Genomic DNA, 21,752 nt, shown 5'->3' with positions numbered 1-21,752 from the left:
ACAGCAACGGCTGTTTTACGGGAAAAGGAGGCTTTCGTTGCTGAGCAACTCTGATCGAACGTGATGCCGCCATGGTCCACGGTTGGTGGCTCTAGTTGAAGCGCTGATCGGTTGAGGTGACGGTGGCGAGGAGCAACTTGGCGGCCGCGCGACAGCCTCCGTCGGGGTCCATCGCTGTATGATGTTGGAGGAAGGGCACGAGTTGCGGGCCCAAGTTCAGTTGGTCGACCTCTTCCTGCCATGCAAATGATGGCAGCACTAACAAGACACGGCTCAGGCCGAAAAAAATCTATCCCATCGCGTCAACCACAAGGTCCCATTGTCATGGTCGCACCTGACGGCGAACACTGGGCAATTCGTGGTTTCGCTGCGACCAGAGCAGCTCGAGGAATCGCTTGCCCATCGTGAGCACTGCGGGGTAATGGGGTCCCGTCGCTTCCAGTACCCTCGACAGCGTCTGGAGCACATGCGCCATCAAGAGATCGTCCAAGACGTGTCTGCCATGACTGTCACCCCACGTGGGCTTGTCCTGGTCACCATGGAGTCGCGTGATGTTGAGTTGCATCAGCTTGGCGTGGAGTGGATTCAGCAACGGAAAGAAAAACTGCGCCGCGTTGTGGAGGGATTTGCGTGCGCGCATTGGAGTCGATCTGATCTCGGAGGACGCGTCGCCAACAGCCTATTGCCTCGATCGCCACACCCCCTGCGACGAATGGAAGTGCTGTGTACCTGCAAAATGTCGAGCTTGGTCTGGAACAAGCGCTGGTTGTCGTAGATGTACGCGCACAGCATGGGGGTGACTACGTCCGGGACGTGCACGCAGAGACCAACGAGAGATTGCCGCCGAAGGGAGTCGAAATGAGGCCTAGTAGCCCGAGCACCATGACGACGAGTGGTTCCGAGGCAGTCGTACGTTTGGAAAGCATCCTCGAGTCGAAGGAGGACGGTTGCAATCTCGACGGCCATGTGCGGTAAATCGTGCGGCTGCCGCGCAATGATGCGTGGAAGCGACGCAAGGGCGACTTCGGTAGCGTCGCGGTTGTCTTCGGCTATCAAACCTTCCTTCACTTGCCATAGATACACGAGCGGAGGTCGTCGAGCCAGCACTAGATCAATCTACTCGTCGAAACGTGAGCAACCCATGCAGAGCGACGCAATAACGTCGTCGAATACAGTTCGTCGTGTGCAGATGCAGGTGGTGGCCTTACGTAATTGCTTTCGTCAGGGACGGCACTGAGCTCCTGTGCGTCGTCGTCTGTGTCGCTCAGGTCATCGTACGGCTCCAAACTCACATCCGATTGACGCTCATCGACGTTATCGTCGTCTTCGCTGTCGCTTCGCACGACCGCATCGAACTCGTCATCTTCGTCGTCATGCGTGTGTTTGTCACTTGGACGACCATCCACGACGTCATTTTGTTCGGGCGGATGGGCGTGCGCTTCGGTTGGCATTGTCCTGGACATGGAGTCTTCGGCCAACTGCGCAACGCTGTCATGTTCGTCTGGAGGCAGGTCATGAAATTGAAGCGGCGATTCTGGTGTCAAGATGCGCGACAACGCCGTCGCCACACGCATGGCGGAATGGCGTACGGGGCCGAGAGCATGGCCCATGTGTTCCTACGTCGACGAAAGGTGATGTAACGAGGACAGCATCGATTTTGTGAATCCCTTGCGCATGCCCAGACGTGTAGCACTCAACGTCGTGCAATAAACCAAGGTTGAAAGGCACGTAGTGGTTCACGAACGTACTTGGACGCCTTTGCACAAGTATTCGATCCATCCATGTTGTTCCAAAATTGCTTTCGGAGTCGTCGTGGACTGCGACAAGAGAGCCAAGCCGGCGGTGAGAAACTGCGCCGTGCTTACGCATCGTTTGGTTTCAGCAGAGTTGGTGGATATCGACGACCATGAGACCACAACGCGATGAAAAACGGTGTCAAAGGGCGTAGATGGCTCGGTCGACGTTGATTGAGTGCTGTACAACACGTGTGCGAGCATTCGGTGGGTTTGTACGTGCAACGGAGTATGCAGCACTAGTTTGGTCAATTCATGTTGGCAGATTGGATGGCCGACAAGCAGGTTTAGCCAAGATGGTGCCGGAATCGCCGACGTGTGCTGAGCTGCATCAAGATGCGCGATCACAGATGGCACGAGCGATGCAAAGCAGATCGATGGAAGCATCTACAGACAAACAAAGACGTTCGTATCCATCAAAGTTGAAGGGCGAAACAATTGAACTGCGATACCTTGGCCAAATGAGAGTCCTGGGGATGAGACGGATCGTCCAGCCATCCTGCCGACGCGCCATGAGATATGCTGGCAATCGCGGGGACCGACGTGTTGTGTGAGGGCATGTACCTTTGACAAAAGCATTCAATTGAGCTTGACGTGAGAGCTTCAAAAGGAACAGTCGAGTGATCATAGCAGGTTCTGTGTGGGTGTTGTCGTCAGTTGTTGTCTGCGATCGCATGGCCGTCAGGAATGCTTGGACTAGCTTGGCGTAGTAATTGTAAGGCACAAAGCACGTGGGTGTTTCGTGGCGGTACAAGTTATGCATTTTCGCTAGCACGACAATGACGTGAGGTCGTGGAACCAACGATGGATTGCACCTGGAATGGCCCCGATCCGTGTGACCACAATGTCAGCGGAGGCCTAAAGCAAAGAGAATAGCACGGGAAACGTCAGATTGGGCGAAGGATTCGTACTTCATTGGCCTTTTGACGCAATAATTCAGAAAAGAGGTGTGAAACACCACCGCGACCAACAAAATCTTGGAGTGCGCGGCCACACATGAGACACGTGACATCGCTCCATGCAGGCTGCCATGCTGTCAGTGTAAGAAAGAGAGTCTGAATCGGACGAGCGTGATGCACTGCAAGGGTTTGCGCTGTCTGGACGCTCAAGAGAGCATCTATAGCGTCAAGGAGTGGGTTGCTTGAAATTCCAGAAGTTGGCACTTGCGTCGCCGTAAACCACGCCGGAGCCACATTCACCAGCACATGCGTAAGAACTTCGTCAAAGTGTGAAGCGAAGAAGCTGGGATCAAGGTTCAACAGAGACACGGAACGCTCCCTGTCGTAGCTTGACTCCGCCGCAGCCATCTCATCGCGCCACTGCTGAATCGAAGACCATGTTGACATGGTGGATATTCGCAGTTGACGATATCCGGTTGCTACATTGTCCGGATATCAAAGGCCACGGGCAAATATGCGAAAATACAAGCATCCAATGACAGCGTTCTTGAATGCAATTCAAAATATTCTAGACCATTGCGCGCGAAATTCCCTCTGTTTTGAATTTTCCCACAGGGAACCGTGGCAACACGGCCTTCTAGGACGATGGAACGTGCGGCACGCGCTTCTTGAGCCATCGTTCGATGGCGTCCAGCTCCTCGAGACTAGCGCTGTGCTCCATGTCTGGATATACCTTGAAGTCAACGGTCTCGACGGCGTTCGCGGCCTTCAACACTTGCAACGACCGTTTTGCCCAGTCCAAGCGCACCACCATGTCCTGCGTACAGCACGTCAGGTACGCTATCGAAGACTTGCACTTACATCTTCTCCGTGGCACATAAGAAGCGGCACGTTCTTGGTCACTGCGTTTGCATGGAATCCCTTGTAGTTCGAATGAGCGCCACGTGGTGAAAGGTATTTCGTACCTCTTGGTTGGGAAGGTATCCAGAGAGGACGAGAATACCCCCCAAAGCTTTGTCCAGTTGATATCCAGTGTACAAACTCATAGCTCCTCCCTGCATGCAACATTGAGTGTAGCCAGCCGACGACAAGATTGTCCTACCTGGCTGAAACCACCCAGCACGATTCGAGAAGGCGAGATTCCACCATCGATTTCGGCTTGGATGATGTTTTCGATACGCTCGCGAGATGCATCGATCCCTGAGCATGGGTCTCCCTCGCGATCCGTGAGCGATCGAATGTCATACCACGACGGCATCGCCATGCCCATGTTGAGTGTGACAGGTTGTGTTGGTGCTATCAAGAAAACAAGCTCGAGGATCAGTAAGTGAGCTCGAACGAAGGGACAATGCATCAAGGTGGCAGATACCCGTGGGAAGAACGCACTTGAGATGAGGAAGTCGCTGAGCGATGTGGAGAATCGAATCTGCCCACCCATGAGCGGTGTCCCCCAGGCCATGCATGAAGATCAACGATGCCGTGTGCGGTGCCTTTGGAATCAACGTGATGCTGTCTGCGTCGCCGAGTGCGACGGCATGCGTGGATGAAGGACGTCGGGACATGGAGCGAAAGTGCAGCAGAGGCACGCGGCGGCGCACACCTCCAAGCATTTCACTGATTCCACATTATCCGAACAAGCTCCGGCTCTTGGAGTATTCCGGATACGAAGGGATTCCTCTGAATTCGCGACAATCTATCTTCGTCTGCAAGCGCTCGCAGCCGATCCGCCGTCACAACGACGCTTCGACAGTTTGCGATGCCATTGCTAGAAGATCTTTCAGACGAAGGTTGTCATATCTCTCGACCAGCAATCTCAAGTGTGCACGGCGAAGACGACGAGCGATCTTTACTGAAGGTCGAAGTTGACAATGACAACGCCCACTGCAGCGACTCTGCCGATTGTGGAGGTACCTCCACGGACGTGGATACGGTAATTTCACTTGAATCGCTAGCAGCTCCATCACATGTGTCTTGTAGGAGGTGAAGGTGATTGGGTGTGGTTTCTTCCACCATCGAATGGTCATGTAAGTCCTGGTACACATTCGACAGCAGGAAGTCATCACAGCTTTGCAGCATTCTTGGATTGGGCAATGCCGCAGATGCTGTTGAAATCCTCGCCATGAATTACATTTTGGCCGATTATGGCACCATTACGCCATGGGAATCCAGTACGTTATTTTGTATTCTCGACCTATCCGAGGACATCACCGCATCCTTGTAGGCTTTCTCACCGCAGCGGTATTCGCAGGCATGCTAGTCGGAGGGTTGGCTGGAGGGGTTATGGCGGATGCATATGGCCGCAGGCCCATCGTCTTGCTAAATCTGGGCATTAACGCTGCGTCAGCGCTGATGTCGGCGCTGTCGCCAAGTTTGCCCTGGCTGATTCTGTTTCGGACATTCGCAGGAATTGGTCAGTGAACTTCCAACCGCTTCGTTGGTGGTGCTCATCGCTCTTAGGTGTCGGAGGAATCATTTCATGCTTATTTGCTTTATGCGTCGAGCACTTGCCTGTGTCAGCGCGGGCGCGATACATCACAATCTTGTGCTCGTTCTGGATGTTGGTATGCCCACCGTGTCTAGCTTCTCGCAGCATTCAATAGCCACACCTTTCCTCACGCGACGGTGTAAAATAGGGTTCGATTGTGACAGCGGCAGCGGCGTGGTTGATGCTGGGGAAGTCCCTAGTTACGCACTCACGCATCCTACCATGGACAAACTGGAGGCACTTTGCCGCGTTTGCCGGCGTTCCAGCTCTCCTTTGTGGCGTCTTGACATACTTTTACGTCCCAGAAAGTGCGCGCTTCTTGGTCTCGCAGCGCAAGTTTGCCGCGGCGGCGTCCGTATTGACTCACATTGCACACATCAACGGCCGTCGGGAGTACACAAAACCAATGTTGTCCGTGCAAGACAAAAAGGCTGACAACCGTCGAGACAACGTGCGCTTTCATTGCATGAATTGGTTTGTTGTGTCGCCGATGTTGCGCAAGGTGTCGTTGTGCCTTTGTGTCACGTCATTTGCCTTGAGTTTTGGTATGTGAAACTTGCCTGAGTTGACAAATCGTGCACTGACTTCGTTGGTTAGGATCGTATGGCATTTCGACGTGGATTACAAAGCTGTTCGTCAGCATCGGTCTGTCGAATCCATACGCGAATGCGTTCTTATATGCGGGGGCCAATCTTCCTGGGAATCTCGTCAGGTATGCGCCGATTGTCATTGCCGCTCTTTTCGCGCCTGGACTCGAAATGCAGCGCACACCTTGGTCGCCTACGTTTGAATTGTGTTGTTGCCATAGTTATCTTGTCGTGGATTCGTGGGGTCCACCAGGTCTGCTCAAAGTCGCGCTGGTGGGAGCGGCAGCCGCAGCCCTGCTGTTCTCGTTGCAGCCCCTTGAAAGCGACAATGTGGAGAGCGCCTCGTCAAGACCTCCATCTGCCGAAAACACCAGCCGCGCCACAATTGTGGTTCTAGCATGCCTCTTCAACGCGTTTACGACGGCCTCGTGGAATGCAGTATGTGATCATGTCATTGCGAATTTGTATGATTGGACATTGTCCCATTAGTTTGGGGTGGTCTCGACGAATGCATTCCCGTTACCAGTACGAGTGACCGCGATGTCTGTGGTGAATTCAGTCGGAAAGGTTGGCGCGATAACTGCCCAGTTTGTGAATGGATTCCTCCTCGGTCCGCCACCCCACTTGATGACGCTGCTCGTGGTCACGGCAACAGTCCTCATGTCGGGGGCTGCGGCAGTCAGCGGCGTTCCTTCACCTGGACTGAAAGCTTCGTCGCGCCTGACGTCGCTTCAAGACCATCGTCCACTCGATGCTCAGGAAAGCTCTCCACAAGTCGTGGACCATCATGCGCCTACAAAGTCGACAAGTTCGCGACCAGTGGTGGGTCATGCCATCGTGCAAAATGAGTGAAACCGTGTCCAACGCACTTCATGGACTCGGTCGATGCTATCAGAGATAGAAAAAGAAGTTTCAATATATTCAAAACATTGAATAAATGTAAAAATGATTGCAAACCAAAATTGTATAATTTGAACTTAACTTAGAACCTACAATAACTATTTTTTTGAAGAATATATGTTATATATCATTCGTCTTTCATTATTTAGAATATCCTTTTTAAAAACAAATGCCTGTATTTCTATATATTTTCCAATTTCTAAATCGAAAAATGGATTTTCAAAATAGTTTGAAAATGTATTTTAATCATTCGATTATCCTTAATTTTAAATACGACTTCTCTTCAATATTGTATTCAGATCTATAAAACAGGAATTATTCCATTCTATATTTTCTATATATGTTAAACAGATAATATTTTCTAGCGAAAATGTATCGAGTCTTGCGAAATATACCAAAGCATGCGCGACAAAGAACGAGAAGTCGCAGGTATTTTTGATATATAGCAGTTCGTTGTCTATACCGAGGGGTACGAAGACTTCAGCCAAATCGTTTGTTCGATCCAATGTCTATTCTCACCCCCCCGGTGGATTGGGACGACGCCGGGTGCTTCCACGTCGTCGGGTTCACGAGGTTATTGGCACACGCATCGTAGCTGAGTCGGTGCGGCGACGACTTGCGATGAAAGCTGTTGGTGGCGTCATCGCCGTCGTCAATAGTCTCAGGGACGACCGCCCCAAGTCGGACAGACCCCAGCGCCGACGCAAGTCCTTGCGACGGACCGTGTAGGCGCTTGGGCTGTCTCGAATGAAAGGAAAACCGTTCCTCCGACCCGAGCGAGATCACGTCGTCGTTGGGATCCGAAATGTCGACCGACAGGTACTTCGTCGGCCGCGGTGGCGATGGCAAAGTGGACGGCGGTACGTGCACTTTGGCCGGCCGCGGCACAGAATGGCCATGGGAGCCTCCAGGATGACCGTTGGTTCCGCCCCGAGAAGTGGACTCGCCACCGTGATCCATGAGCATGGGCGGAACTCCAGACGCGGAGACCGGAACGTGCTGCGGTGAAGGATTTCGACGATGGCTCTTGAACGGCTTGGGGTCAGCGTATACATGATCTTGGTCATCGCAGTGGACCGGCCCCCCCATATTCTCCCTCGAGTGGACAGGCGGCGGCCCTAGATGATGTGGCTGATGGTACCTCGAGTCGTAGCCGACTTCGCTGCTTTCTTGCTGCTGGACAAAGTACTGGCTGATGCTGCACGAGATGTCCGTGACCATGGTGGCACCCCCTTCCGACTGCCGGTCGGCATGATCTCCGACGTTCGCCTCCCCTTCCTCGTACACTTCTCGCATGCGGCCCAACGTGTCTGGATGGCTGCTCGTGCCTCGCGAGTTTGCCGAACACAACGTGCATATGCAAATTTGACGGATGCCGACCCCAGGCAAGTCGAGCTCCCATGTCGACTGGCAGCTTTTGCACACGACCTACGATCGCAAGTGAGGTCCACCGCGATCATCGAAAGCACTGCCAAGATCAAAACCCAAACGACATGTGCGGATAGAAACAACCCGCCCTCGCGCAATACACCCACAACTCTCGCCGATCAAACGTCCATGGATAGGCCAGCATCAACCACACAAGCAAGTCGCCGCGGACGCGCATCGACGATCGGAACTGAACCAAGACGAGCATACGAGCAGTCGCCCCCGTCGAAAAGACGTCGAACAGACAACACACGATGGCGGGCCAACACGAACGACGTGCGCCGTACCTCGCCGCATTTTCGGCACGTGAACTTTCGATGAAAGAACTGGAAGCGCTTGTAGCAGAGCACGCATTCAATCTTGGAATGGAGCTGATGGGGCAGCTCCAAGTCACCGAGCAGCGTCTCCGACTCGAGGCGTTGCTCCTGGAGCACCTTGTTCAAGTGCGACAGCGCTGAGATCTTGCGCCGTGCCATGACCTCGGACACGAGCGGCGGGCCTTTCGCGTCCAAGTCGAGATAATAGTGGCACTCAATCTCACCAACTTTGCGCGTTTCGATAAAGACAAACCCCGAGTTGCTCAACGTCGCCCGCGTCAACTTGAGCGCGTCCAGCGGCGGACAGCACGGGAGGTTGATCGAATGCATCGCGTAACTCCATCCGCGGCGTCCGTCGGGCGTGTGGAATTCCTCATGGCACTACCACCCGCATGAAAACATGGAGACAGCTGGAAGAGAGGCCTACTTCGAGGTAGAGGAAGTCTCGGTGATGCGAAAACGGAACGGGCGACTTGACGCACTCCCAAAAGATCCCGACGTAATCGCGGGGCCGGGCGCCGGTCGGCCGCACGAGATTGTACAGCACCATGCTGTCCAGGATGTCCTTGCGTGACTTCATCAGGTTGTGGCCACGATCGACTTTGAACTGGAGCGCGATCTCTTCAATCGTCGCGCTCACGGTGGTCGTGCCGCGGATGAGCTTGGCAGACGACGGCCCTGCGTCCTCGCCCGTGTTGACGTACCCCGACGACGCTGTGTGCTGGTTGTCCGAGATGCTCGACATGTCTTCGCGCAGGAGCGCCTGGATATTCTTGCTGATGCGAACGCCGTTCTTGACACTGACTGTCGACCACTCGGCGTTGGGACTGTACGTGGTTTCGATGAGCCGCCGGCAACTCATCCGCGCGACTTGGATCAAGCGCTCTTCCTCGTCATGAGCGAGCTCCGGGCACTCAAAGTAGTCCCGCGGAAGCGGCAGGACATCGCGCGCCGACGGGGGTAGGCGCATGGACGGTCACCCGATTCGATGGAGGTACGTGGTAGTTTGCTACAAACACGGACTGACTCGCGTGCGACATCGACGTGGTCAAAATAGACAACAGCATATGTTGACCAATCCATAGTGCAATGAACAACGTGTGGAGTGCTTCGTGTGTCGTGGACTAACGTGAGCGAAGTAGAAATCGACGGCGCCATGGCCCGGGAAAGGCGACGGCGACGCTCCATCCCACCGACCGCCCGCCTTGTACCAACACTGCGACAACGCCTTCGCCGCGACACGATCGATTGCATGTGCTGAAACGAAAACGCGAGGGATGGCAACGTCTGGCTCGACTTGTCTGCCAGTGTCGTTGTCAAACCATGCCAGGTCGGCACGAATGGTTTTGCGTCGATGGTGGCAGAAATGGTCGGCGCAAACGGTATCGTGCGAGTAAGGTGCTCGGACGTTGCTGCAGATGCACGAAGCGGACTCGCAGAGATGCTCTTGCTTTGTTTCAGATGTAACGATTCCCCCATGGGTGACGGCCGACTTGATCTGCCGTCAATTGTGACGGGGTCACCATCGCGATCCATCTGCGCACATACAAACCGCAAGTCAAGCGAAGGTATGGATGTTCAAGATATTACAATAAATATTGCCATGAAAATGGACGCGAAATTCATTTGGGAACATGATGTGACCAAGCGGCGGCGGCGGTATGGTTGGTGGAGCACGCTACGTGAGGGAAAAGATATATGTGGGACGTGGAGAAGAGTTCTTGTTAGATAAGGGGTTCTGTTATTACTGGCATGGCGTTGTTTCTAAACGTGGACAAGGAGGGGCCGAGTTGGATCTACATGGCGACTCGCAGCGCCTTCATTTGCTTGTACAGTGCGACCACGTCGGGCTCTGGTTCAGACGCCGACGACAACGTGGACGACGAAGTTGCGTTTAGGGTGAGTTGCACCTTCTCTCGGAGTCCTTCAAGCTGAAGCGTTGTGTCGTCGTCGGAAAAGCTCAAGCTGGACGAGGTCGTGGTCGCGGGGGTGTGGTTGCAGCTCGACAGAAACGACGAATTGTTCTCGCGACCGACTCGAGTGGACGATCGAACGTTGGTCCACGAAGAATCCTTGCCCCGGGCAGACAAGACCATGCTGCTCCCTCGCGCCGATGATGACAGCGCCGAGGAATCGGGCGTGTCGACCGCAACCGAGTACTTTTTGGCATCCGCGAGCAACGAACGTTCGATCGATTTCAAGTCCTCGCTTGTGTACGTCCCAGTGCTGGTGCGCATGCCAACGAGCTTGGAGTCTTGGAATTGGAATGTTTGGCTTGACTTGCGCGGGGTGTACGGCCTGCGTTGGTGGGAGTGTCTGTTCGCCGGGGATTGGAACAAAGAGTTGGACGAGCGATGCCGCCAAGATGATCGGGACGACGAAAGCGAAGGGGATGTCGCTGACAAGAGCGCCATGGTCGAAGAATGCGACGATGGAGGGGGGACGTGGGCAGTGTGGTGACCATAATGCAACGCTGCGTCGACTTGCGCAGCGAGGTTGGAGAACAACGGCAAACTGCCTCGACGAGACGTTGTTGCAGACGACGTCGTGGAAGTTGCTGTTGACTCAGACGTGGGGGCAGTGGACACATGCACGGAATGGTGGCGGGGTTTGCGAAGCTGACGATGCTGAGACGATTCTTCTTCAAAGGTTGTCGGCGACGTGTCCTTGTTCATAGCGCGATAAGACGGCGATGTGAGCAACATCGACGACGGAAGGACTGGTTGCTGCGATGAAGTCGTCAAAGTAGACTTCTTGAAGATGGTAAAGCTCGGCCGGAACGATGACGCTTCACTCACAAACGAATGCGACAATCCTCGTGGGCCAAACTGCGGCTCGTCCTTCGACGACGTCGGTGACGATTCAGCATACGACATGGTATCGTCGGGCACGCTCTTGGTTTGTCGAAACACCACGTGATCTTCGATTTCATCGTCGTCGCTGTCAACTTGTGGAGCACGAGCTTGACTCGATTGCGTCGAATCAACCGCCGTGGAAGGGTTTTGGTGGTTTGGGAGGAAGGATGAAGTTAAGCTTGCCGTAGACGTACGACGAACGTATTCATGCAACGCCCGGGAGCGAGCACTTTGCAGCACATCCATGGGAGAAATATCGTCATCTTCGTCCAGAACTTGGTCGGGAAGTGCGTGAGAAGTTGGAATCAGGGCCATGGTGTCCAAAGCAAACATTTCGTCTTCGCTTGCAGGATTCGTATGGAGGATTTGAGTGTTGAGTATGGACGGTTTGTGGTGCATCGAGCGCTCTCGTGTGTCTTGGGAGCAGTTAATGCACACACGAACATGCACCTTCTTGACACCACTTGACGGAATCGACGAAGTGGACGCCCGGCGGTTGTGGGATGACGCGGCCGTGGACATGTCGATTGCCCACACGCCCTGACACTGCATGCACACGACTTCACCACACTTTCGACAGCGCACCTTGTGTCGAGAAAACACTCGGAATTTCTTGACGCACACGTGACATGACGTTCGGTCGCGCTTGGGCACAAGGTTGTGTGCAGGGAGGATGTGCTCGAGACTCAGTCGCTTTTCGTGCAGAAATCGGTTTAACCGGAGCACTTCCGTCAGGTACTTTTTTGTAGCCAGACGAGACAGCACACGCGGAAGCGTGCCTTTGAGGTCCACGACAGCCATCTGGGTAACGTTGAGGAACCCAGGCAAGTCGCTCTCGACAAAGACAAGGCCGGAGCGCTGCATAGTGGCGCGGACGACGGTGGATAGTTGCGGGCAAGCTTCGATATTGACGGACTCCCTTGCGAGGACCCAACCTCGGCGGCCGCGACTGTCGACAAACTCGTCGTGTGTCTATGACGAAGCAAATTTCGAAATGAGCGCCAAAACGATGGAAACCGTCGAAATTCAAATTTCACGCGTGCAGTACCTCAAGGAAACAAAAGTCGCGGGGTTTCCCGAGAGCAACCGGCGGCTTGACGGCATGCCACCGCACGACGGTGTTGTGCCATGGCGCTACTGTTGACGGAGGAACGAGGGTGTACAGGACGTGCGAGTCCAAACATTCTTCTTGGTACGCGTCAGCAAACACGCGAGCGTCACGCGTCGTCGGGCGTTGGTAGAACGACGCAACTTCCTCGATCGTGGCCGCCACCTGTGTGACACATGCGCCCATCATGACGTTTCCACCGTGAAACTTCTTGCTCCAGTCGCGCTTCGACCGCCCTTCGTACATGCGGGCTGCCAGCACCAAATTGTCAAGGAAGCCTCCACCTCGCGACGACAAGAGCAGCGACGAGATTTTGGCGTCGGGGGGGCCTCCAATCGGCGTCCACACGACGTTGTCGTCGCGCAAGTCGGCGTGTTTGATCAGTTCCTTGCACGACGTGCGCGCAATGTGCACGAGGTATCGCTTCTCTTCATCCGGCAGCGGCTTCCCCGTCTTGAACAAGTCTTCCCCCACCGGGAACATTACGGACGATGTGGCTGCAGCAGGCATCGTGGAAATGCGGTTCTGCGGCCGCACCACGCGGATCGCCAGGCCAGTTCCACATGGTTACTCGCGCCAGGCGGGGTTTTCTACTCATCCAATCACATGGTTTTGTCGTGGCTGCGCGACGTGGCCACGCAGGACAGTATGGCGTTAAAGACGCCACGAGGTGCGTTAAAGTGGATTGTCGAGGGCCCGCGGGCGTCGCAAAGCCCCTGCTATCGTCGTCCCCATCTGACGGCACTTGGACAAAGACCTTTTGTTTGCGCAGACTCGCTGGACGCACTGACACCCATCGTGATAGACGTGCGACGCTGCTGCCTATCATTTTGTCGCAAAGCAAGGGGCGGTCCGATCGAACCTGTGGGTGCCGGTCGGGTGAACGTCGTTAAACGCGCTTTTCTTGACTGGGGATCGGCTAGGTTTAAACACTTGGAATTTGTATGGAACGTGGACCTTGGGTCTGGCGCAAGTGCCCTGAGACAAGAGGCAACGAGACGGCTGATAGCGCAATCCTTTCTATTACTAGCCAATCCAAGCTCTTCATAGTTGATACGGCCATTTCATTGGTTGATAATGCATAGTCAGATTGTATTGGCCAAAACATTGCTTTTGAACTAATCGCCAATGTATTTAACGATACTATAATTTGTATGATGTTGGGGCATTTTTAATCCGAGCAGTGCCATGTTGACCACCCCACGCCACGTTTACAATTGATACCAGACACTCGTGACGATGAAGGCGGCGGCGGTGCTCCTCGTACTCTGCATGTTGATCGGATCTGTGCAAGGCGTCCAGTTTGACATCCCCACGCGTGTGGAGAAGTGCCTGAGCGACGAAGTTGCCCAGGACTCCTTTGTCCTCATCCAGTACGACGTGCTTGGAAACGCCCAGGGTCGAACGGGGGTATCTGTCATGATTCAGGATCCATTGGGCAAGTACATCAAGGAAGACTCGGACGTGGACGTGTCTAGCGGCGACTTGCACAAATTCTCGTTCAATGCAGGCACCGCGGGGAGCTTTTCGACGTGCTTTTTCAACTCGAACGAGTACAACGTGCGCGTATCGCTGGACTTCAAGCACGGCGTCGAAGCCAAGGACTATTCGGAGATTGCCAAGCGCGAACACCTCATGCCAGTGGAAAAGGAACTCCGAAAGTTGGAAGACACCGTAGACGAGATCCACCGAGAGATGCTGTACATGCGCGAGCGCGAAGCAGCCATGCGCGACACGAACGAGTCCACAAACGCACGCGTGCTCTGGTTCAGCTCGTTCTCCATCTTTGTCTTGCTCGCCATGGGGCTATGGCAGGTTATCTACCTCAAGAAGTTCTTTAAGTCCAAGAAGCTCATCTAATCATCGCATTATCACAAGGGGGCGGAAATATATTTTTATGACAAATCAATGTTGGCACTTCCTCGAACCAAATATATTTTATTATTATACTTTTCCACGCATCCGAACACCTTACAACTCACCAATCTGCTTTTTGTATTGAAGAATGACTTGGGACATTGCTCATTCCACTCGTACTAGCCTAGTTGCGGGGTGCGTCGACGTTAGTTCGCACGTCTTTCGTGAATCCATGCATGCAATATTATCTTGTTTGTCGAATCCTATTCAGGTGTGGCAGGTATTTTTGTAAAGATTGCACAAATCAGCAAATATTGCATTGTGTGAGAAAATATTTATTGTGTGAAAAACCCATGTGTCGGAAACTTCGATACTAATTGATTGTTGACAGTTTCACATCATGCAGAACGCGCCGCCGCATCGGTACACGGCAGCGGCGATTGCCGAGCTGTACACGGATGTGTCCAAGCACTTGCAGCATCTCAACGCACACTCAAATGTTTCCGTGCGCGCGGTCACACTGCCGTCAGACCAAGAGATCGCGTCGCTCGTTCAGTCTCGTGCAACGTTCCTTCCAGAGAAGTACCCCGTCTCCGCATTGTGTGACCCAACAAACGGCAACAACCTACGGGCATGTGAGCGTCTCTATCTCACCGCGGCATTGAATGAAGGATTGATCGTGGGAATGCACAGGCACGCGACGACGTGCCTCGACCTGGCGGTGGCAAACGTGCAAGTGCAGCGTATGTGTTGGTGGCGGGGAAGCAGCGCACCGTTCCAGCTGCGGACCTTCCCACGTCTGTCTTTTTCATCCATGATCACTAGTTGCATGATGCCAAGGTGTGTCCAGGATCAAGGGATTTCTCCGAAAGCACAGCATCGAGATGGCCAACACGAGGCTTGGGCTTCAGGCGACTGTCAAGAAAGACGGGCGTAGTCAGAGTGTCGTGACGCGGAAGCGGCGGCAAGCGATGATTGCGACGGCCACCGAAGCCGAGACGCGAAAAAAGGCACGGTCGATCTGTTCCACCGAGATCGCCGACTCGAACGTAGGTGGTGGGGAAGCAAGCGCTGATCTCGGAGCTCATGCGGTCGACCAAGTTCAACATGCACGACATCTTTCAGATGAGCTGCCAGTTCAAAGAGCTCGCGCGGGAGAACGGCACGATTTCGTGCGATGACTTTGCCACGATCATCGGGCACGTCAGCCATTTGGTTGGCGCGCCATGATTCAACGGCGGTGCGTAGGAGCCATCTCGGAAAGCTCGTCGGGAGCGTGAGCCACACGTCGGCCATCGACGAAGCGACGATTCACGGCAACGGCGTGTCGTCGATCGGCGAGACGATCTCCATGTCGAATGCACTCGTCAAGCGCCTCTACGGCGTCTTTGACCAGGATCTCAACGGCGCCATCGATTTCCGAGGTGCGTTTCGCGCGCTCATCCCACGACGACTCAACTCGCCGCAGAGTTTATCCTCGGCATGAACAGCCTCGTGCAAGGAACGCTCGAGCAAAAGCTGGACGCGCTCTTCAAGATGTACGACAAGGACGGAAGCGGTACGCCGACTGCGTTCGAGCACCGATCCTGACGCACGGGCTAGGCACGATCTCGATCTCGGAATTGGTGCTCATCCTCAATGGCGGCCAAGAAAAGATGTCCCAACTGGTCGGTGCCTCCGCACGCGTCGTGCACGTGATGCTCTTCTTTCTGTAGGCCATTTACATCGACGACTACTTTGCACACGTCGACACGAACGGCGACGCCGTGGTGCGTAGTGTTGGCTCGTTTGTGGCGACCCACCCGCGCTGGACGTAGATTACGGAAGACGAGTTTGTGCAAGCGGCGTCCGTCGAGCCCCTCGTGCTGGAAGCGCTGAGCAAGCCGCTCACGTTCAACCGCCACACGAACTTTCAGTTGCGCCAGGTCCGGCCTCGATCGTTTTCATGTGCTCACGGGTCGCAGAGTCTGCGGTGTATCACGGAGCGCCTCAAACTGGACTGGAGCGTGATGCTGTCGATCTTGGAAGACGTGAACGACGCAACGAGACTTGACCGCGACGCGGCTGCGCATGATCGAGCATGGCTTGTCAAGACTAACCAAGCCGACCCGGCGCCATACGAAGCGGTGGCCGCCCCCCTCACGAGCGCCCAGTTCCACAATATCATGTTCGAGTACCTCCACGAGCCGCAAGCCGAGGACGGCCACACGCTGCAGGACCTGTTCAAGGCGTACGTTCCGCAGCAAGCGCCAGCAGATCCAAGTACGTCTGCGCTGTCGGTGGCATGCCTGAAGCGTCGGCACTAGAAAATCGAGGCAAGGCCAATTGCCGCGACTTTATTCGAGACTTGGCCGGCATGTTGCGGTGCGTGCTCCGTGGCACTTGCCGTGGCGCTTGATCGTGGCGACGTAGGATGCTTGTCGTCGACACGACCCACGACGAAGCGTGTTCGCGATTCTACTTTCGATTCTTCGACTACGATTGCGACGGCGAAATCACGCGGGAGGAACTCAGCAGCGTCGTTTGCTCCAGGTATTAGGATGTCGTCTGCCGTGATGCGGACCGTCGATTCGTCGGGTTGACCTGGTTGTGGTGTAGCTTTGGCTCGATGGGCCATGAGCTGCTCGAGACGATGAGGTTGCTGCAAGGCATCGACACGAACGGCGACGGTGAACTCACCAAGGAAGAATACTTGGAAGCCGCCAAGAAGAACCCGTTGCTCCTGGCCTCGATTTACATCTGCATTTAACACAACCTCGACCTACCTTGGACCTATGGTTCAATTTCAATGAGCACGTCGTCGGGGGCTGTCGCGGAAGGTGTCGAATTGCGTTCGCCGACGTTGCTCGACGACAGCGATGGGGGCGGATGACTTTCTCCGGCATGGCTCGACGGTGGCGATGGGGCAAAGGAGACACTGGCAGGGGACAACGTTGGTGGCAGCGACGGTGCCCGACGCACCGCACTGCGCAGCCGACTCGGCGATGTTGTCAGAGGTGTCGTTGCAGTCGTCGGAGGCAATTCCACCGACGACGCTCGAATGATGTGGGGGGTCAATGGAGGCGTCGGGACACCAGACTTGTCGGCAAACGTGACGGAGCCGTACGTTTTGTGCCCTCTTCGGCCCATGAAGGCCTGCTTGGCCCGTTGAATGTTCATCGCGACCGTCGTGGCATCTTCCATGTGCGGCATCTGAACATCTTCCGACCGCCCAAACAGTCTACACGCAAATATGAGCTGCCATCGATCGACATCCACATGTACTTGAACTTGGCTGTGCCGTTGCCGGGGTGCTTGCCGTGGGTGATGGTAAACCCACACCGGAGGATGCACTTGATCGTTTGGACCGCCGTGTTCCGGTCCATGTCTTTTTCATCCGACGTCAAGTACACGTACGGAACGAGGCCGTCGTGCTCCTTCTTCATGTCGTTGCGCTTGGGGCCGTATACCCACCCTTCCTCCATCCGCTTCTTCGCCCACACGTCGTGCGTGTTTTCCGCGAGCAGTTCGACGAGCGAATTCAGCTCTGGCGACAGCGTGATATCGTCCGTCATGATGGGTTGGGGTTTGTACGTCTCGCCGTCTGCAACGGCAACCCCAAAGTCCACATCAATATCCATAAAGGACGACGACTGGCTGCTAAACATCCGACGCGTCGACTGCTCCATGCTCGAAGACGATGGCAGGCCACCGCCGCCACTGCCGCTGCTCGAGTGGTGGTTTGGGTGCATGACGTAACCAAGTGCTTGAATCACCTTGAGCGCTTCGATAGAGGTATCTCGGTCGTAAGCTTTCGCTCCCTCGGACAATTGATCGTACGCGACCTAACGCATGGCGAACGCCACGTTAGCAAACGATGGGACATCGATCGCAGTGCAACCAGTCCATGAAGCACCAAGGCACACTCCATACAAATGTCACGGCCTCCATGACCAGAGAAATCACGTACCAGATCAGGGTGCAGTTTGAGCTCATTGTCTCGTTGGGGACCGTACCGCCAGCCTTGGGCAATGCGCCCCTGGGACCACACTTCATGCGCATTGTGCGCGAGAAACTCGGACAGTCGCGCGATCGAGTTGGGCAGTCGAATCGTCGACGTGTCGGTGGGAGCGGGGGTGTACTTGTACCCGTTGAGTTCGCGGGCGTCCAGTGGAAGAAGCGCCTTGTCAAACCGCTCGACGAACGCAATCGCTTCGCGCTTGACGCATGTTTCGAGGTCGTGGTGAGGCACTCGGATTGTCCCTTGGCGGGCTTTCTTTGCCAAAAACAGTCGAAACTGCCGCACGAGCTCGTCAAACCGGCAGCTGTGGCCTCGTCCTTGGTCGTTGCTGAGTTGGGCTTCGAGCAACTGAGCAATGTCGTCGTCAGAAATGACAAAATTCCGTCCCTTCTTTGGTTGCGTCAGCCAGTACGATACGGAAAAGACCTGGCGAATACTGCGCCACACCGTCGACGCAAAATATTTGACCCAAATCCGCTTTGGCACGACGCACGTTTCATGGCCGGCCAGAATGATCTCGCCCTGGTACACAACACGGCAGCACTTGATATGACTGCCGCTGCCGCCGACGGCTGGATGGGCATGGTGCAAGCCAAACTCGGTGCGTAACGTGGACGGGTCTGCGACGCCGTCGGCTAAATACAAGTCTTGGTCGCCCATCACTTGGAGGTAGATGCGGTCGAATGTGAGGGACCCGTCGTCGAGTTCAAGATGATCGCCGGGCTTGAGTTGGTCGATCATGGTGAGCGGGTTCGCCGCTTTGGAGTAGAGCGGCACATACACGACTGGAAACTTGCGGTAGTCCAAGTGGTGGGACGACTTGCTGCGCAGCGTACTCCTTGTTTTTCCTTTGGGAAAGAGCGACGACGCAACATGGGACGCGTCAAAGTCTTCGAAGAATTTCCGCAGTGGCCGGATGAACGCGAGGCAGATGCGGATGACACGAATGGCGGCGCGGAACTTGTTGGCGAGTCGAGACCGCTCCGCTTGCAGGTAAGAGTAGTCGACGAGCAGGACGCACGCGCCACCGGTGAGCGGGACGGGCTCCTTACTCGTCAGACGCACGCGCCACGTGAGGTCGGTCCAGTACTTGGTGAGCTGGTTCACGACGTCGTACTCAATGCGGTCGAACTTTTGGCGGGACACAATGTCACCCGTGTCGCCGCCCGCCTTGTTGGCATGGAGCAGATCCTTCCGTGCCGCTTCCGCAGACCGCTTCTCGTCTTGCGCGATTGAGTAGTACTCGCTCAGAATCGCAATGAACATGTTGACCACGATCAAAAACACAAAAATCATGAACGAAAAGAAAAAGAGCCCCGACATGACCGGGTTGGCCTCGGACAACGTGGTAAAGTCGAACGCACCCAGGAGCATTTGAAAGCACGACGCTAAACTCCCCGTCAAGCTCCGGTACTCGCGCACGTGCGTCCCAAAGAGCAGGAACCCCATGACAGCGTACCCAAAAAAGATAAAGACAAAGATCACGACAAACGCAATCAGGTCCTTGGCCGCGAGTCGCAGCGTCGTCCAGAGCATGTTCAACCGCGTGTTCAATCGAAGGTACTTGAACACGATCGCGACGCTCACAAGCGCAACGCACGCGGACATGTTGGTCACGTCTTGGACGACGAGTCCGATGTGGCCCATATCGACAAAGCAATCGCGGCCGCTAGTCACAACCACATTTAGATCGCGGAACCCATCAAGCAAGCCATGTTGCGGCCGAGAACCGTGTCAAGCAAAGACATCCATGCCCACAGAAGCATACACTCGCACAACATACACATCGCAACGCTGCAGACGGCGATGGCCATCCGCAGCAAGATCACGACTCGCAAATGCCCCACTTAAAGTGAGAAAGCCAGGAAGAGACAGGCAAGTTGTTCGAATCGCCACAAGTCGCAGACGAAGCGGTATATCCTGTCAGGCACAAGTGTCGCCAGGCTCAAGCTAGAGTCGTCGTGGCTGTACCTGTCAATGGTGCTGCACGTGCGATGGCGAACGATGCGTTCAAGGGTCGGGATTATGTCGTGGCACAGATAGAGGTATCGGAACCAGGTGAAGACGAGAGCATAGAGACACCCGAGCTGGAGCATGTCGACGGCATTCCACATCGATTCCGTGTACTTGTGGAGGCCCATCACAGAGCACGATTGGACTTCGCGCACGGTGAACATGACGGTCACGACGGCCAGAAACAGCATCAGGATATTCTCGAGCGACAGAAATGCCATCACGTTGCGGTACCCGAGCACGCGGAAGCTCATGAGGCGCTGCGTGAGCTCGATGTGGTCGGTTGACGATATCTCAAACATGACTTGGATGTGCGTAAACACCGCCGAGCTCGGGTTGTACAACGCCCAGGTCGCAGCCACGTATCGTGTGCTGGGCAGCACGAGCGCATCTTGCACCGCTTCCAGCACTGCCGTACCGGCGGCCGCGTTGTCCCGAGGTAGGTACGCAGTATATCCACCTTGCCGTCAACGGCGTCAGGAACCGCATGCACGATCCATTCGCTCGACACGAAAGCACGCCACACAGAGAGAAGACAATCATGGGGGTAGGAAGGCGTACCAGTGCCATAGTTCATGCGCGCATTGATGATGCTGGGCGTGAAGAGTAGCGATCGCACGAGCAGTGACAGGTCTTTCTCGTACGTGATGAGTTTGGGTTGGTCTGGGACATGGGCAAAGTAGGGGGACGTGTCTTCTTCTTGCAATGAGAATGCGGGGTAACACAGTTCGTCGGGGAAGAGCGACAACGTCGTGTCGGTGTCGACAAGTTCGCACGGGAGGCCTTGCATCCGACCAGATCGGATCTGGACGCTCGAGATGCGGCGGACGTTCAGTTCCGTCGGGTGGTAGTACGTGTCGAGGAGGACGTCGTTGAACCACTGCCACATTTCGTCGAGACCGTCGACTTCGTAAAAGTTCTTCTTGAAGCTCACGTTGTTGAACTCTTGGTCCAAGTACGCTTGGGCAAGGGCGTCGTTGTGCTCGAACGGGACTTGAATCGGCAGCGTGCACACCGTCGTCATCATGATCGCCAAGAAGAGCAGGTACACGAGCAGTTCCTTGTAGAATGAATTACGTTTTTCTTCTTCCAACGCGAACTGCACCCGCTTCATGTGCACACGCATCGTCGAGTAGTGCTGCATCTTCTGCGCCAGTCGCGCCGCATCTGGTGGACCATTCTTCGTTGTTGGAATCCCGCGCAGCATGTTCTTGATTCGGTCGGCTTGCTGTGCTAAAGTCGAGCGTTGAGACGATTCTTGTTCTGTTGCCCCTCGATCGGCGTGCGCGGGCGATGTTGCTGTCGACGACGCCGTTGTGGTCGATACCCGTGTGTTTCTACTCGTTCTATCGTGCATGGGGGTCGCCGTTGTCGCCGGGGACGCAGCCGCTGCGGCGGCCATCTCCATGGTGCGTTGTCCCTTCTGCGTCAAACCTTCGAATGACAAAATTTCAATTTTATTCGGGTGCACCTCTCGAATGCGTTTAAACGTCTTTGTGTTCAACAACCC

General features: G+C 55.0%; 8 protein-coding genes across 15 annotated transcripts; 3 read left to right on the top strand and 5 right to left on the bottom strand.

Annotated features, from left to right (window-relative positions):
• H310_01765 (hypothetical protein) lies at positions 1–3,146 on the bottom strand. Its single transcript, XM_008865007.1, has 10 exons — positions 2,705–3,146; positions 2,609–2,651; positions 2,358–2,561; positions 2,246–2,292; positions 1,749–2,180; positions 1,209–1,616; positions 914–1,116; positions 730–865; positions 335–679; positions 1–289 (listed from the first exon to the last, which is right to left on the bottom strand). Exons 1-10 carry the CDS (start codon positions 3,137–3,139, stop codon positions 92–94), a joined length of 2,451 nt encoding a protein of 816 aa, XP_008863229.1. The 5' UTR covers positions 3,140–3,146; the 3' UTR covers positions 1–91.
• A 77-nt stretch (positions 3,147–3,223) lies between these two features.
• On the bottom strand, positions 3,224–4,315 carry H310_01764 (hypothetical protein). Its single transcript, XM_008865006.1, has 5 exons — positions 4,062–4,315; positions 3,795–3,988; positions 3,658–3,747; positions 3,554–3,613; positions 3,224–3,509 (listed from the first exon to the last, which is right to left on the bottom strand). Exons 1-5 carry the CDS (start codon positions 4,300–4,302, stop codon positions 3,330–3,332), a joined length of 765 nt encoding a protein of 254 aa, XP_008863228.1. The 5' UTR covers positions 4,303–4,315; the 3' UTR covers positions 3,224–3,329.
• A 75-nt stretch (positions 4,316–4,390) lies between these two features.
• Positions 4,391–6,721, top strand: H310_01763 (hypothetical protein). 4 transcript variants are annotated; one of them, XM_008865003.1, is made up of 9 exons: positions 4,391–4,622; positions 4,670–4,716; positions 4,766–4,860; positions 4,914–5,102; positions 5,150–5,253; positions 5,326–5,722; positions 5,775–5,889; positions 5,986–6,202; positions 6,254–6,721. In XM_008865003.1, exons 1-9 carry the CDS (start codon positions 4,449–4,451, stop codon positions 6,614–6,616), a joined length of 1,701 nt encoding a protein of 566 aa, XP_008863225.1. In that variant the 5' UTR covers positions 4,391–4,448; the 3' UTR covers positions 6,617–6,721. The 4 variants fall into 4 exon arrangements, with proteins under 4 accessions (XP_008863225.1, XP_008863227.1, XP_008863224.1 ...); XM_008865005.1 differs by having other exon boundaries at positions 5,986–6,721; XM_008865002.1 differs by having other exon boundaries at positions 5,775–6,202.
• A 278-nt stretch (positions 6,722–6,999) lies between these two features.
• H310_01762 (hypothetical protein) lies at positions 7,000–9,475 on the bottom strand. Its single transcript, XM_008865001.1, has 3 exons — positions 8,837–9,475; positions 8,380–8,790; positions 7,000–8,092 (listed from the first exon to the last, which is right to left on the bottom strand). The coding sequence occupies exons 1-3, from the start codon at positions 9,377–9,379 to the stop codon at positions 7,145–7,147; spliced, it is 1,902 nt and encodes a 633-aa protein (XP_008863223.1). The 5' UTR covers positions 9,380–9,475; the 3' UTR covers positions 7,000–7,144.
• A 629-nt stretch (positions 9,476–10,104) lies between these two features.
• H310_01761 (hypothetical protein) lies at positions 10,105–12,925 on the bottom strand. The gene is made up of 2 exons (XM_008865000.1): positions 12,313–12,925; positions 10,105–12,236 (listed from the first exon to the last, which is right to left on the bottom strand). The coding sequence occupies exons 1-2, from the start codon at positions 12,880–12,882 to the stop codon at positions 10,206–10,208; spliced, it is 2,601 nt and encodes an 866-aa protein (XP_008863222.1). The 5' UTR covers positions 12,883–12,925; the 3' UTR covers positions 10,105–10,205.
• A 663-nt stretch (positions 12,926–13,588) lies between these two features.
• On the top strand, positions 13,589–14,329 carry H310_01760 (hypothetical protein). Its single transcript, XM_008864999.1, has one exon. The coding sequence runs from the start codon at positions 13,612–13,614 to the stop codon at positions 14,230–14,232; it is 621 nt and encodes a 206-aa protein (XP_008863221.1). The 5' UTR covers positions 13,589–13,611; the 3' UTR covers positions 14,233–14,329.
• Positions 14,330–14,588: 259 nt separating this feature from the next.
• On the top strand, positions 14,589–17,000 carry H310_01759 (hypothetical protein). 4 transcript variants are annotated; one of them, XM_008864995.1, is made up of 13 exons: positions 14,616–14,860; positions 14,923–15,026; positions 15,080–15,239; positions 15,283–15,428; positions 15,478–15,653; positions 15,698–15,787; positions 15,832–15,896; positions 15,945–15,998; positions 16,047–16,154; positions 16,194–16,491; positions 16,536–16,593; positions 16,642–16,761; positions 16,828–17,000. In XM_008864995.1, exons 1-13 carry the CDS (start codon positions 14,630–14,632, stop codon positions 16,976–16,978), a joined length of 1,761 nt encoding a protein of 586 aa, XP_008863217.1. In that variant the 5' UTR covers positions 14,616–14,629; the 3' UTR covers positions 16,979–17,000. The 4 variants fall into 4 exon arrangements, with proteins under 4 accessions (XP_008863219.1, XP_008863217.1, XP_008863218.1 ...); XM_008864996.1 differs by having other exon boundaries at positions 14,616–14,864; XM_008864997.1 differs by having other exon boundaries at positions 14,589–14,860; positions 16,194–17,000.
• On the bottom strand, positions 15,831–21,670 carry H310_01758. 2 transcript variants are annotated; one of them, XM_008864994.1, is made up of 7 exons: positions 20,804–21,670; positions 20,201–20,702; positions 18,179–19,898; positions 17,494–18,053; positions 16,995–17,449; positions 16,909–16,951; positions 15,831–16,849 (listed from the first exon to the last, which is right to left on the bottom strand). In XM_008864994.1, the coding sequence occupies exons 1-5, from the start codon at positions 21,648–21,650 to the stop codon at positions 17,002–17,004; spliced, it is 4,077 nt and encodes a 1,358-aa protein (XP_008863216.1). In that variant the 5' UTR covers positions 21,651–21,670; the 3' UTR covers positions 15,831–16,849; positions 16,909–16,951; positions 16,995–17,001. The 2 variants fall into 2 exon arrangements, with proteins under 2 accessions (XP_008863216.1, XP_008863215.1); XM_008864993.1 differs by having other exon boundaries at positions 16,909–17,449.
• Between the last annotated feature and the right edge of the window lie 82 nt (positions 21,671–21,752).

This window comes from Aphanomyces invadans, assembly GCF_000520115.1.
Source record: "Aphanomyces invadans strain NJM9701 unplaced genomic scaffold supercont1.3, whole genome shotgun sequence".
Classification (NCBI taxonomy): Eukaryota; Oomycota; class Saprolegniomycetes; order Saprolegniales; family Verrucalvaceae; genus Aphanomyces; species Aphanomyces invadans.
Note: the sequence above shows the minus strand (reverse complement) of the source record. Positions and strands in the feature narration are given on the sequence as shown.